At 39.0% G+C, this 13,971-nt stretch overlaps 1 protein-coding gene across 2 annotated transcripts; it reads right to left on the reverse strand.

Annotated features, from left to right (window-relative positions):
• Positions 1-3,474: 3,474 nt before the first annotated feature.
• Positions 3,475-13,010, reverse strand: TNFSF18 (TNF superfamily member 18). Of its 2 annotated transcripts, none has more exons than XM_023753922.1 (3): positions 12,880-13,010; positions 6,410-6,465; positions 3,475-4,218 (listed from the first exon to the last, which is right to left on the reverse strand). In XM_023753922.1, the coding sequence occupies exons 1-3, from the start codon at positions 13,008-13,010 to the stop codon at positions 3,872-3,874; spliced, it is 534 nt and encodes a 177-aa protein (XP_023609690.1). In that variant the 3' UTR covers positions 3,475-3,871. The 2 variants fall into 2 exon arrangements, with proteins under 2 accessions (XP_023609690.1, XP_014311587.1); XM_014456101.2 differs by having other exon boundaries at positions 6,410-6,440; positions 12,855-13,010.
• Between the last annotated feature and the right edge of the window lie 961 nt (positions 13,011-13,971).

The following is a 13,971-nucleotide window of genomic DNA, read 5'->3' on the forward strand; positions in this document are numbered from 1 at the left end:
CCTTAGATGGCCAAGGTTCAAGTGACAAGGATGCCATTAAGTTATGAAAAGTGAAGAGCCTGACCTTCGTTCAGATTCCAATAGAGGATAGAAGGCCATTTGCTTTTGTGATGAGAGATGAGTTATGGTGAGATCATGGGCATCACCAACTTTGTTTTTGTTGTTTTGCTTTTTATTTTGTTTATTTGTTTAGAAGCTTTGACTTTTTAAATATTTGGAGAAATAAAGTTGCATGCCACAAGGCAGTGATTCTTAAACTGTAGTGTGCATAAGAATAACTGTGAGTCAGAGTTGGTTACAAAGTTGATTCCTAGGCCTCATTCCTAAACATGTTTATGCAGTAGACTGTAAAGGGGGCATAGGAATCACCTTTCTTTCAAGCATGCTGGGTAAATATGTTCTTAAGTCTAACTTTTTTGAATAATAATTTTCTCTCCCTCTGCCTTTGCATTAAGCCTTTATTTTATTGCTCCTGTGATGATGGTTTGGGGCTTTTGTACTTCTACATTTTATTAGCGGTCTCCCAGATCCCTTTTAGACCTAGAATCAGATCATTGGATGTTAGAGTGGGACTCTTCCTGACTCAGTTTTACTCGGGCATAATATGATGGGTACCTGGATATAAAAATGAGAGTAAGACATTTGCCCCCACCAGTGTGCAGAATTCACAAAAGGAATGAGGCTCCCTTCCCCACGGCTCTTAGGATACTTCAGCTGGACCAAGATCCTAAAAGGAGTGGGGAGAAGGAGAGGTTGTGATAACATTTATAAAAAGAGAGCTATGGCCATGTGTGAGTCCTCACCCATGCCCTTTGCAAGGGAGATGAAAAGCAGTGAAACTTTCTAACTTAAGCCTGCTAGGAGGACTTCAAGGGAGACCTAAAAAGAGCTTTGAAATATATTTCTTGCAATAGAGATATAGAGAACTGGTGCCTGTATCAGCAGTTTAGAGTCTGACTCCACCTGGAAATCTGGGGAGAGAGGCCAACTGCTTGGCAGTAGAGGTGGGAGAATCTTGCCACATTGAGCTCATATTCTCTGAGTTTATAGGGCCAAGGCATGTGCACAGATTTCCTGTGGATAGATGTGGGACTCACAGGAGAGTCATGACCAGTGGAGTGACCCCAAAATATAGAGATGTCCTTTCAGATCAGGAAAAATGTACCTGTCAGGGCATCATTTATAACTTCTACTTAAAGCCAGTCCTCAGACCCCTCACCATAAGTCAGTCAGGTTTTTGCTTCTACATAAAAAATGTCCTCCCACCCCTACAAATGAAATTGCTTTTTTGATATAGAACACACAAATACAGGAATTTCTTCTTCAAGATACAGATATACTTCCTCTAAGGAGTTAGTCTTCTCCATCAAATGCCCAAGACTACATCACTTTTCAATTAACGGCTATCTTCAGAAGCAGAGACTTAACCCTGCAGGGATGTATCACACTATAGGTTAGTTTTGATGGGGCAAAATAGAAGGTAATAACAATTAGTGTGAGAAGGATTAATGACGAGATTGAGTGGGGTGGAGTTGAGGTGGGTGGAAGTCAGATAGTGAAATTGTCTCACTAACCTATTAGATATTGGGTTACAACCAAAAGCTAATTGCATCCAGCTCTTACTTCAGCCTAACACTTGCCAAGCAGTGTTACATATACACAAGGAATCTTCAGTTGTGTCCTCCTGTTCTCTAGCTCACTAACTGTAGTCTGATAAGCCACAGAGAGGTCAATCACAGTCCACTTACCAAGATACAATTTATTATAGGTTTAAAAGATAAGTAACTATTTAAGGAAACAGTATGCATTGAAAACAAAAGCTGAAGTTACAACCCCAGGGCCATCCGAAGATCATCTGTTGGTAGTTCTCTCTCTGGTTGTAGCTGAGGAGACCTCTCCTCGCCCTGAGAAATCACTACCAAGTGAGGATTTTGCTGGGAATATAATTTCACTCTTTCCCTTGTCTGCCTTGATTGCCTCAGGAATGAGGCAGAAGCAAAGAGGAGTCATTAAGAAGGAGAGTTTTACAAACAGTGGTGTGCTGGTAAATGGGCTCTCAAAAACAAACAAACCACACACACACACACACACACACACACACAAATCTGATTGGTAGTGTTTGCCAATTCCCATGGTATAACTAACCCCACCATGGTCAATTTGGCAATATTTAATAACCAAATTGAAAAACTTCCAAAAATTTAACCATCAGCTCTCACAAATGAGTGCCAACCCATTCCAGCAGACTGTTGCTTATAAATTAATAACGATCAATTCCACCAAGTTTCCATAAATAAATGTGATATAACTTTAATTTCCTGAGAAGATACACAAATGCAAGATGGACAAGGCATGGTGTTTAGAAAATTACTAAGAAACAACTTGGCCTCAGGTTCAACCTGTTCCCAGAGCAATTTTTGTTATACACAATACAAATATACTTAAGTTAGCTTTATATGTGACACTATTAATTAACATAATGTAGCTTTATATAAATATCCATAAATATTTTAAATTTGGTTAACATATAATCATATTATATAGCTATCAAAAAGAACCCACAAGTAGCATATTAATTGAACAGAGTTCCAAACTTTAGCAGGCTGGCATTGAGTTGAGTTTGTACACATTTGACTAAGACAGGCTCTTCAAAGTGAGGAAGGGGATTTGGTTGGAGTAAGCCCTGAGCAACACCCCTGTGCCCCCTGCTCCAAGTAGGGAAAGGAAAAGAAGATTGTCAAGAAAGGAAAGACCTGTTACAGCTTTCCTCCGCCCACTTTGGGCTGAACGGGAGTACACTTCCTGAAAATTGAACCTGCTAAACTTTATCATCTGTAACATGATGGCAGAAATACCAACTCTAAAGCTAAGGCGGTGATGCAGTGGGAAGCCTATTGGCCCCATTAATCACTAGTTCTGTGTGTTGAGACAAGTTACTTATGCTCTATCTGCCTTCGTATTCTCATTGTGCCCCAAATACCTGCCCCATTAACTTTATAGAGTTGCCATGTGATATGCGAAAGCACTTTATAAACCATGGATAGCCAACTAAATACATGAAATCATTCCAGGACATTATCCAGCATTGGTAGTACCAATTTCTGGGTGAGATATTGTGATTACTAAAGCTTACTCTATCTTTACCATTGACAATGTTCAGACACACATACCAACGACTTCTCATGAAACCCTATGTGAAGGTTCAGAATGACCTCTTCAACCTACTGGCTTTGTAAAGTAGCCTGTATCCTGAGTATGATGAATGAAATCAAGGGAAATTCCCAAATAAAGTGCATTCCATTCCATGCCACCTGTGTCCCTATCCCAGTATCTTTCTAGAGTGTTCTCTATCCTCTAATATCATTGCATTTAAAGAGGGGTGTTGTTGGCATATCTGAGGCCACCCTGCCAGTCTGACTGCTTTTTATTAGGAGGGTCTCAGAAGTTGCGAGTATGGGAAGAATAAAGTGAAACAGTCCAAGAATATGAGAACAAGTCCAGGCTACAGTGCTGGATCCTTTTAGCATACCAAGTAAGACTCCCATGAGAATAAGACTTCATTTTTCCACCCAGGAATTCAAAGGTTAGACAGACTCTTTGAGAAGCCTCTGCTCTTTAACCACCCATATTCATTTTACTATGGATTAGTACTGTCTTTGCCAACCCAATGCCAGGGGTAACCAAATATCTTTGGTCCTTCCTCTGAGTCTCTTTCCGATGACCATGAGAGATGAAAATTCATCTGCAGAGGAGTTCTGTTTGCTGTGTTGATTTGTGTACCCAAACTGTAGGCATTGAAAATCTGCCTCCTCCAACCCACCCACCAGATCTCTGCATGTGCTGAAAAGGATGGGGAGACCAAATCAAGACTCTAGGAGATGAATTGGGGATTGGCTAGCAGTATGACCCCCCAGTACGTATTATTCTTTAGAACCTGATGTTCAGCATTGAAGATCAAGTCTATTATATCTCCAGCATGCAACTCATAAGTCCCTCCTACATTCTGGATTATAGCGTTGTTTGTTAGAACTTGTATGATGCCTTTGTTTTTACGCAGCCGCACTTCAAAAGGAGCTGGTTCCTTGTAGGTTTTATTGGGAGTCACTTCGCCATAAATGGAATACAAGCCATCCCGAAGTATCTTCAGCTCCCAGTCAGCTATCTGACTCACGCAAGGAGGCTTAGGAGATGCCATTTGCCATCTTGAAGGCAATGGTCCTGTAAGAAATTTACAAGGGAGGGGGAAAATGGAAAGCATCATCATTTAATGATTCCATCATCTTCCTGGTTATATACTTCTTTCCCCCTTATAGTTTGTTTCTTTACCTGGTCTATACTGATCATCTCCAGCCACAATTTGAGTATATTAAGTATCTAGCTGTTCCTTGTTTTAGAAAAATTGCAAATCCTAAATGCTTCACGTACTTGGGGAATTCCAAGGAAATGGATTTGGAACAGAGAAAGGGGGTTAAGTTTTAGGTGGCATTATATCTCTCGTTGATCAGTAGGTGAAAGAAAGAAAAAAGGAGAGAGGGAGAGAGGAATTATGCACCAGGACTGATAACCAGGGTCGGCAGTCCAGGAAGTGTGTTCATGCTTTTCTATGTAAGTACTATTTACTATGTGTCACTTTATCAATGAGACCTTCCTCATGAATCTGTAGTTTATGGGTATATATCATTCAAGAACCCTTTGAGATATCACTAGCCAAACCCTCCAAAAATAGCTACTGGGTAAATTTGTCAGTTTAGAAATGGAAATAATTTGACTGTTTAAATATAAGTATCCCTAGCTTAATGTTATCACAGGGGGTGGGGAAAGGGTCAAGACTTAGTGATTTATTTTCATAGGTATATATGGAATTTACATATTTTACTATTGTTAATTGTTTGCATATAGAAGTGTGATTTCAGAGGCTCAGGAAATGCTTTTACCACCCAAAATACTTATCTGGCCTGTTCACTAATTCTCCATAATTTTTGCTATGGGGGCAAAGCCTTTATCTCATAAGTAGAAAAAACTTTGATAAGAAAATACCCTGGGCCCTAACCGGTTTGGCTCAGTGGATAGAGTGTCAGCCTGCGAACTCAAGGGTCCCGGGTTCGATTCCAGTCAGGGGCATGTACCTTGGTTGCGGGCACATCCCCAGTAGGGGGGTGTGCAGGAGGCAGCTGGTCGATGTTTCTCTCTCATCGATGTTTTTAACTCTCTATCCCTCTCCCTTCCTCTCTGTAAAAATCAATAAAATATATTTTTTTTAAAAAAAAAGAAAATACCCTGGAAGAAATGACATATTGACTTAAATTCTTATTTATACGTATATGAATAATATACACCTTTGAGGATAGATTCTGAAGGATCATAAAGGAAAGATCATTAGAGCAAGAAGCAAAGTCTCCCTGTATGGGCAATCCCAAAGCCCAGTAAATTTCCTCTTGCTTGACATGTAGTACACCTAGTCAATGGGCAAGCAAGTCACCAGGAATAAGTGTCACTGGTTCTCTTATTTAATTCTGTGACAGGGGCCACTCACAGACCACCACTTGAAGTCCTCAACTTTTACCACATCAAAAGGGAATTTCAAACATATCATGAGTTTTACTCCATTCACTAGAAAAGCAAAACTAATCACAAAGACAGAGACCAGTGAAAAGGGATTTCCTAATTCCCAGGAGCCTGGGGAGCCTGGCAGTTTGCGCTGTACAGGAAGCAGGGGTTGTAGTTATCTCTAGAAATGTTCTCTCTCAGCTGAAAGTGCAGGTTTGGCCTAAAACATATAAACAACCCAAAATGCATTTATTTTTATTTTTTATGTCTTTTAAGACATACTCTAAGGTTCAATTTAACTGTATATTTTAGTGTTTCCTAAGCAAATACCAGGTCACTATAAGGGAAAGTGACTCAGGAACTAAGAGGAAAAGAAAAAGGAGCAGAGGAAGTGGCCACTCCTTCCCCCCAACACTCATTCCTCTTCTATACATTTAGAAACAAAAATAGCACCCCCCCCCACACACACACACATACACACTCTGCTGAACACCGGCAATATGTGAAATGTGAGGAGGACTTTAGGTTTGTCAGAGAGAAAAATTGTAGAGATGTGAATAGTGTGTTTATTAAAACCTTGTATTAAAAGTAGGTTCCTGTATCTCAGATTCCCAGGCCTGTAAGAGTGATATGCGTTCCTGCCCAGAGATATGACCTTGATATTAGCTTCATGCTGGTCTATCTGTGTGACCTAAGAATCCTCAGTTCCTAGACAACTGATTGGCACATAATGAGCAGTTATAAATAGTAGCTGAAAAATGAATAAAATAGGATAAAGGCTTCCTCAACAGCATTGGAATGTGCCTTCTTGCATCAAATACTAAGAAAAGTAAAAAGAAGGCATGCAAAACAGGTTACTTACCAAACTTAGCTACACAGGGCTCACTGACTGCCTGTAGGGAAAGAAAAAGAAAAATTGGTCAGGATAATGACAATGTCACAACTTTCTTAATTGGTTTATTTAGAGCTTCATATTCCTGAAGGAAACTTCTTTTGCTAACCAAGTTAAAAAAAAAAATTCCTCCTTCCACCCTGTCTAGTCTCTCTCAGCTTCCCTTTACAGATGGCTGGCCTCGTCCTTTACCTTGTATTACCTAGTTACCCTTTTGAACCTTCTAGGCAAATATTTAGGTCTCATTCCATCCACCTAACCTCTACCCACAGGACAACTATTTGATCTTGAACTCTCTTTCTCTCAGGCTATAGAAATTTTCCATAAACAGTACTTTCCACACCCCAGTGTTTACACAAGGTGATCCCTTGGCATGTGAGAATAAAGTAATAGAATTTCTATTTATGTTTATTTTTATTTGAAATAGTTAGAAGTTATAGAAATATTTATAACTCAGGTCAATAAAGCCACCCTTGTTTAATATCCAGACAGTCACGTGTCATATATAATAACTGAAATACCCTGAGAAGACCTCAGTTTCAAACTGTTGCAACATACCACAGTTTACACGCTTTAAATACTTGTAGTGAGATAAAGCATAATAAAAAAATTGTACTATGTAAAGTATATTGGTTGCCATATGGCAAAGTACTTAAAAGACTTTTTGAACTTAAAGATGTTGCACATTTTTCTTTTATAAGATTTCTTTGTCTGCTAGGAATAAATGAAGGGAGGGAAGGGAAAAAGCAGTGAGACAAGCTAAGAGATCCTTGTAGTCATCTGGGCAAGAAATCACAGTGCCTCCAACCAAGGTTCTAGCAGAGGACATGGTGATAAGTGATTGGAAATAGAGCCAACAGAGGTCCTGACATGAATATGGGATGAGAAAATGAGAGGAGTCCAAGAAGACTCCAAGATTTGGGGCTTGAGTCATTGAAATCATTCAAATGAGCAAGACTTAAGAAGAGTAAATTATGGGAACAGAAAGAACCATGAGTTTGCTTTGGGACATGTCAAGTGTGTGAGGCTTATTAAATATCTAGGTAGGAGAATCAGGTAGGCAATTGGATCTGTGAAGATGGAATTTAAGGAGTTCTGATGGTATAAGTTTGAAATCTTCAGCTACCATGTGATGCTTTAAGACTGGAGACTATGAAATCATCAAGTCAGTGAGTGTAGATAGGGAGGAGCCCTGGCACACTGCAATGTTTAGAGGTCAGGGAATGAGGAAGAACCAGCAAAGGAGGTTAAGAAGGAAAGACCAGTAAGTCAGAAAGGAAACAGAGGTAGTGTGATATTTGGAAACCAAGAGAAGAAAGTGTTTCAGGAAAGAGGAGTGATCAGCTATGTCAAATGCTGTTGGTGGGTCAAGAAAGAAGAGGACAAAGAATTGACAGATGGGTGTGGCACAGTCACTGGGGTCCTTGATGAAAGCAGGCTCCTCGATGTGATAAGGACAGAAGCTTCATTTGAATGAGTTGAAAAGTAAATGAGAAAAAAATAAATTGGAGGGATTTTGGTGTAAGGGAGAACAGAAAATTATATTCTGACAAATTTCCCATCCTGGAAAATTGTCAACATTAATTAAATCCAGCTACTCTGTGTCTTTCACAGTTGAATACAACTGAGGAAAAAGACTTTGTTGAAAGGTCTTAATTTAAATTTATGGCCACTAACTTCAAGTGGGACTTCAGTGTTGCAAAAACCTGAAGAATATAATTAAGAAAGAGAGAGAAAAAAGTGAGTGGGTTAATGCAAGGTTAGGTTTATAATTGTAAACCATGGAATTTAAGTTGTGGAAGGAAGGAAGGAAAAGCATGAATGGAATAAATACCAACTTTATTTAAATTTTTAAGAACATAAAAACTTTGTAACACTGAATGGGGATTAAAAAGTTAGCTCTGCCCTGGTGGCTCAGTTGGTGGACATTGTCCTGTAGACCAAAAGGTTGCAGGTTCAATTCCCAATCAGGACACCTAGGTTTTAGGTTCGATCCCCAGTTGGGGCACATATGGAAGGCAACAAATCTATGTTTCTCTTCCACATCAAAGTTTTTGTCTCTCCCTCACTCTACCTCTCTCCCCCTTCCTATCTCTCTAAAAATCAATAAAAACATATCCTCAGGTGAGAATTAAAAAGAAATTTAGCATGATAAGCACACTAAAGAATGCATTTTTCCATTTTGATCTACTTTTCTTTGTGAGGTCATTTTTTTTAGTTATGGCAGGCAAAACCATGAATCAAGGTACATTAACTTAGAATAGAACCTTCAAATTACTGTATCATAAAATGTTAAACTAATATAAGAAAATAAAAGTAACATATTGAAAAAATTACTCTACTAAAATATTAGTTATTTTAGAAGTATTTGTTATATATTAGCATATTCTATAAAATATAATACTTTGGTAAAAGCAAGATGGTTTTGCACTATGAATAAACTACATTAAACATATTATTTGGTTCACCCTTATAATTTCTATTTTGTGTATCTTTTTAATATACATAGTGTTAGTACTTGGATATAATGTATAATAGCATATATTTTGGGATTGAAATCAAAGTAAAAAACATTTTTATTTCAGTAGAGGGGTGCAATCAAAACGTTTGAAAGCCACTATTTTATAATAAATCACTAGATTCCTGTGTTTGTTTTCGCTTTTGCAATTATCTCTTCTGCATCTTGGGATTTCTTAGAAGAGATGATGAAATTCCATTTAGTTTAACTCATGATAGGCATGTGATAGGGAGTCCCTTAACTTTTATTTCCTCATTTGTAAAATGAGAAACATAATAGCATCTAGCTCATTGAAATTGGTCATGATTTAAATGAGGCTATTCTTGTGAAGGGCTTTGCCCAGATATTCTGTGTCTAAATCCTGCTCATTCAATATTAGCTATATTGATAATGATGCTGATTATAATAAAGAACTGAATAAAACTTTAAGCAACTATATTCCCAACATTATACAGCATTATAAGCAGGAGAAACAAAAGTAATTTATGGCACTTGCTTCTTAAGAAGTTTATAATCTTTCTAGAAAGACGACTGCATTCATGGAGCAATTGCGTAACAATCTAAATATAAATGGATGCTGATGTAAGAGCCGTAGATAGTATCTGTGCTCTGTACTTTCATGTCTAAAGAGTGTTGAGAAGCTTAACGTCATAGACTAATGGCCAGAGACAGACATCCTGAAGACTATCTCTTGGACTGCTGTAATGTCTAGTATAAGATACAGAAACCACCGTTGTGACATTCTCTAATTACTACCACCAGTGAAAATCTGTCCAGTCACAAAAATCATCTACTAGTATTTGGCAGAGGTAGTCTTTGATGAAGGAAGTGAAATAGATAAGCAAGGAATACCGACATTGTTAAAGTCCTTTGAAATTTATATTCACTGTACTGTCATTAATAGTAATGGTGCAAATATTAACCACTACAATGTGCTGAAAGGCTACTTATGGGTCAGGCACTGTTCTGTCTCATTAATCCTTACCACGACTCTATAAAATGAGAATTGGCAGCATGCTCATTTGCAGGTGTGGAAATGTATGAAAGAGATTAAGTAACTAGCCCAAGGTTATGCAGCTGATAAGAGGCCAACCAGGCTGAGATCCAAACAGAGCCTGTCTGACTCACAGGTCTCTGTGGGGCAGTATCTATTTATAATTCTGGTCATATCTGGAAGAAGCAAATATCCACTTCTAAAGAAGCATATGGGGCTTTCAGCTTGGTTGAATTTAGTTCATTTTTGCTGAAGAGGGTCAGTTGCTCTTGTAACCCCATTTGATTTAAGCCAAGATTCACATAGTTGGGTTCAAATGGCCAAAGTTCAATAATTCTTTCTCCAAACCAACCCTCATCAGATCATCCTTTGGAAACAGAATCTACTCTGCTTTTAAGTAGAAGCACAACTTCCCCTTTTTGAAGTATCCTTCTTTTCATTAAAGCAGGGGACCCGCCTGAACATTTGGTCTCTTAGGGACAACTTCTGTGAGGCTATTTTCACTGAGGAGTTGTTGAAATTGCTTGGGCTCATAGCAGTCCTTTTCAGTTGACTGTCTTTTGAAAGAAGAAGGGGGGAAATGAAAATAATGTTCTCCCAAAGAAATTTCTGTTGGTCTAGAACAGTGGTTCTCAACCTTCCTAATGCCGCAACCCTTTAATACAATTCCTCATGTTGTGGTGACCCCCAATTTCATTGTTAGAAATGAACATAATTAAAGCATAGTGATTAATCACAAAAACAATATGTAATTATATATGTGTTTTCCGATGGTCTTAGGCAACCCCTGTGAAAGGGTCGTTCGACCCCCAAAGGGGTCACGACCCACAGGTTGAGAACCGCTGGTCTAGAAGGAGCCAATATTCCTGTCTAAAGCTTGGTGAATTAGTGCCTGGGGAAGCTAGGAAGTGGAATGTTGTATATAAAAACAAGAGTGCAGATTAAAATAAACTCCAAGGTTCATGGGTCTTGTGAGAAGGTGGAAGCAGCCCCGTCATAATGACTCACCTTCCGCCAGCTACTCAGGCCTCTTTTCCAAGTATACTTGTTTGTGGTCAATAAGGAAAGGGCAGTGCAGTCAATGGAAAGTGGAGCACACAACCTGGTATTGTCAACCAGGCCCTTGGCTGTTGCCATAGGAAATACACCATGATGGCATCCTTTCAGAACAGTATGAAACATCTCCAAATTTGGAACAAACTCTGGGCTATTTCTTTAGGGGCAGAACTATTCATTGAGAAGCTATGGGTTGTCTGGGAGAGAGAATCCAGAATCAGAGCTCAAGCATATGAAACTGGTCAAGTTCCATTCTGGTAAGAGGTATCGAATCCTCCATGCCCCTGAAATTCCTCTGTCCCTTTGTAAGAGCTACTGTGTGCCTTTAAAAAAGGTATTTTCCCCCTCTTCTATGCATTGGATCCTCATTCATGTGCAGGGATGGGTGACACATAACATGTCCTATGTTCTTCAAAGCCATCTAGCTCATGAGACTTGATTTTTGGTGGTTTGGGGGAGGAAAAGGCACTTCCAAATTTAAGCTATTGCTATATTCTCATCCTTCCCCTTCTTCAGCAATCTAAACATGCAGAACTCCTAACAGTTCTCTTCTTTCTGCTCAAAGCTTCACTGCTCTAGAAAATTCAGACTATTGCTTGATACCTTCCCTGAGAGAGTGGAGATGTGGTTGGAAATGCCTCTGTATACTTGTCTATCCCTGTGCAATACTGACTAATGGGCTATTGGGGGAAAGCTACACTTGCCTCAACATCAACTACAGTGTACTGCTTGCTCCTACATTTTTTCTCCATTGCTTTCAAATATCTTAAGTTGGAGAACTGTATCTTTGAAATCTTTGCTGGCCAATTCCCTAAGAAAAATGTTTCAGCAGTTCCTGATTTCACATCACAGTCCTTTCTTAAATGGGTATGTATCACCTTATTCTCCCCAAGGCTCAGAATCTTCAAACATACCTAAAAATGGGCTAAATCCTAAATGACATAAAGCATTTTTTAATTTCTTTTTGCTCAGTGCTATGCAGCCAACAGTTAGAAAAACTTCTAATAATAACCTAAAGGATCTCCATTCTCTTTACTAGACCCACAACTTGGACTGGAGCTCAGTGGGAAATTCCTGATAAGCATCAGGGGCTTCCCAATTAGGAATGTGTTTCACCCTTCCTCCATGAAACCTTCCTTGATCACCCTAGCCCAAAGTCTTTGCCCCCCCCCCCCCGCTTGAACTTCTAAAGCATTTATATTCTATACCACCCTTAGATGAATTATAAATCACTGTATCTTATAGCTAGAAGGGACTTTATAATAAATAAATCCATTCTCCTACCACCATTTTTCAGACAAAGAAACTGAGAATGAGAATTCATACAGCTAGTTATTGGGAGACCTAGAACCAGAATCCAGACCTTTTTACTCCTAGTCAATGCCATTTCCCTCCTCAAAGATACACTAACCACCTGTCACTTACCTTATCCCATCTTTCACCATCTTTTTATGTCCCTTCCTTCCATTAGACTAGAGCTTGCATCTCATTCCTTGAGAGCAAGTATTATATTTTACACCTTTTCATTCCACCAAGAGGATTTATTTAGCAAAGTTCCAAAAAGGGAAAAAGTACTCCACAGGCATCTGTCAAATGGCTAATTTAATTAAGCAATTTTCTCCATCTAACTCAGTTCTGCCACCAACATTTAGCATTTTCCAATACCTTTCATTTCATGGCCCTTAGATAAGCCTCTAAAGCCATATGCCATGACAAATTAGATTATCTCCACTTCCATGTCCCTTTCAACTAGCTCTAACAATACTGAGTGGTAATGACAACACCAGACTTACAAAAGACAAAAGGATTATAACCAATAGCAGTCTCAGGTACTGTTATCTACTTACCTTGAATGGGAAAAGAGTGAAGGCTACTGTGCTGAAGGAACAGACTAGTAGCACAATAACCAGTGCTGAGAAGGCCCATGGCTTCCAGCATGGCCTCGGTGCTCCTGGAGGGCTTGCATGGTGTAGAGGCATATTCTCCATGTGTCTCAAACTCATTCTCTGCAGAAATGAGAGCTGTGGAAGGAGAAATTCACAAATGATGGGCCAGTGATGCAACAACTTGATTTTGTCCTATGCTAATTAGTAGTGGGTGTAAAAGGCGGGGTTTCCCTTATTCTGTCTTATTGGAAAAACGATACTTCTAGGCTAAGTGCTGACTCTCATTTGGTACCAAGCCAAATGCATTTACTCAGCAGAACGGAAGGCTTCATAAAAGCCAACACAAATAAAGAGGATGAAAAAAAAAAAAAAAAACAGCACGAGGGAAGTTTGGAAGGAAAATATTCTTTCCCAAAGCAAGAGGAAGTACAGTGCTGTGCAGAATTAAAAATTATTTCCAAATAAGAAATTTATTTCTTGTAAGAAGAAATAAAGTCCAAGATAAGGTCCTTTCATACCTCAGATATTATAATATTGTGAGGCAAGAGGGTGAGAAGCTAGGAAGCCTAGGATGCATGGTTTGGTAAAATAGAGTTTCATTAATTTCTAGTATATAAAATATGTTCCTTCTGAGGTCGTCTCTAGCAAGCACCAAGGGTGATACTGGAATTTGATATGAAATACATATAGCCACAACAAGCTTAATTCTCTAAAACCTCACTATTTGGAAACCCTGATAATTCACTGTGGGCATCAAACAGAAATAAAGTTATCATACAAAAGGATTCTATTTCACACCCTGTCCCCTAGTCTGATATTGCACTCTATTCGAAAAACAAACAAACAAAAAACAACTTCAATTTTACTCCTGGTGCCTAAAATACTGATATACTACAAAATTGAGACAGTCCCATCACTCTCTGTACCTCAGTCATACCATCTGTTAATTGGGATGCCTACCTTTTTCACAGAATTCTAGCACAATGTGATAGAAAGAACATGGATTTTAACTCAGACCTAAGAGGGAGCCTTGAGCTGCCCTCCCCGTACCCATGCCCTTACCTACACAGTGGCTTTG

The sequence above is a fragment of the Myotis lucifugus genome, unplaced genomic scaffold (genome assembly GCF_000147115.1).
Source record: "Myotis lucifugus unplaced genomic scaffold, Myoluc2.0 scaffold_54, whole genome shotgun sequence".
NCBI lineage: Eukaryota > Metazoa > Chordata > Mammalia > Chiroptera > Vespertilionidae > Myotis > Myotis lucifugus.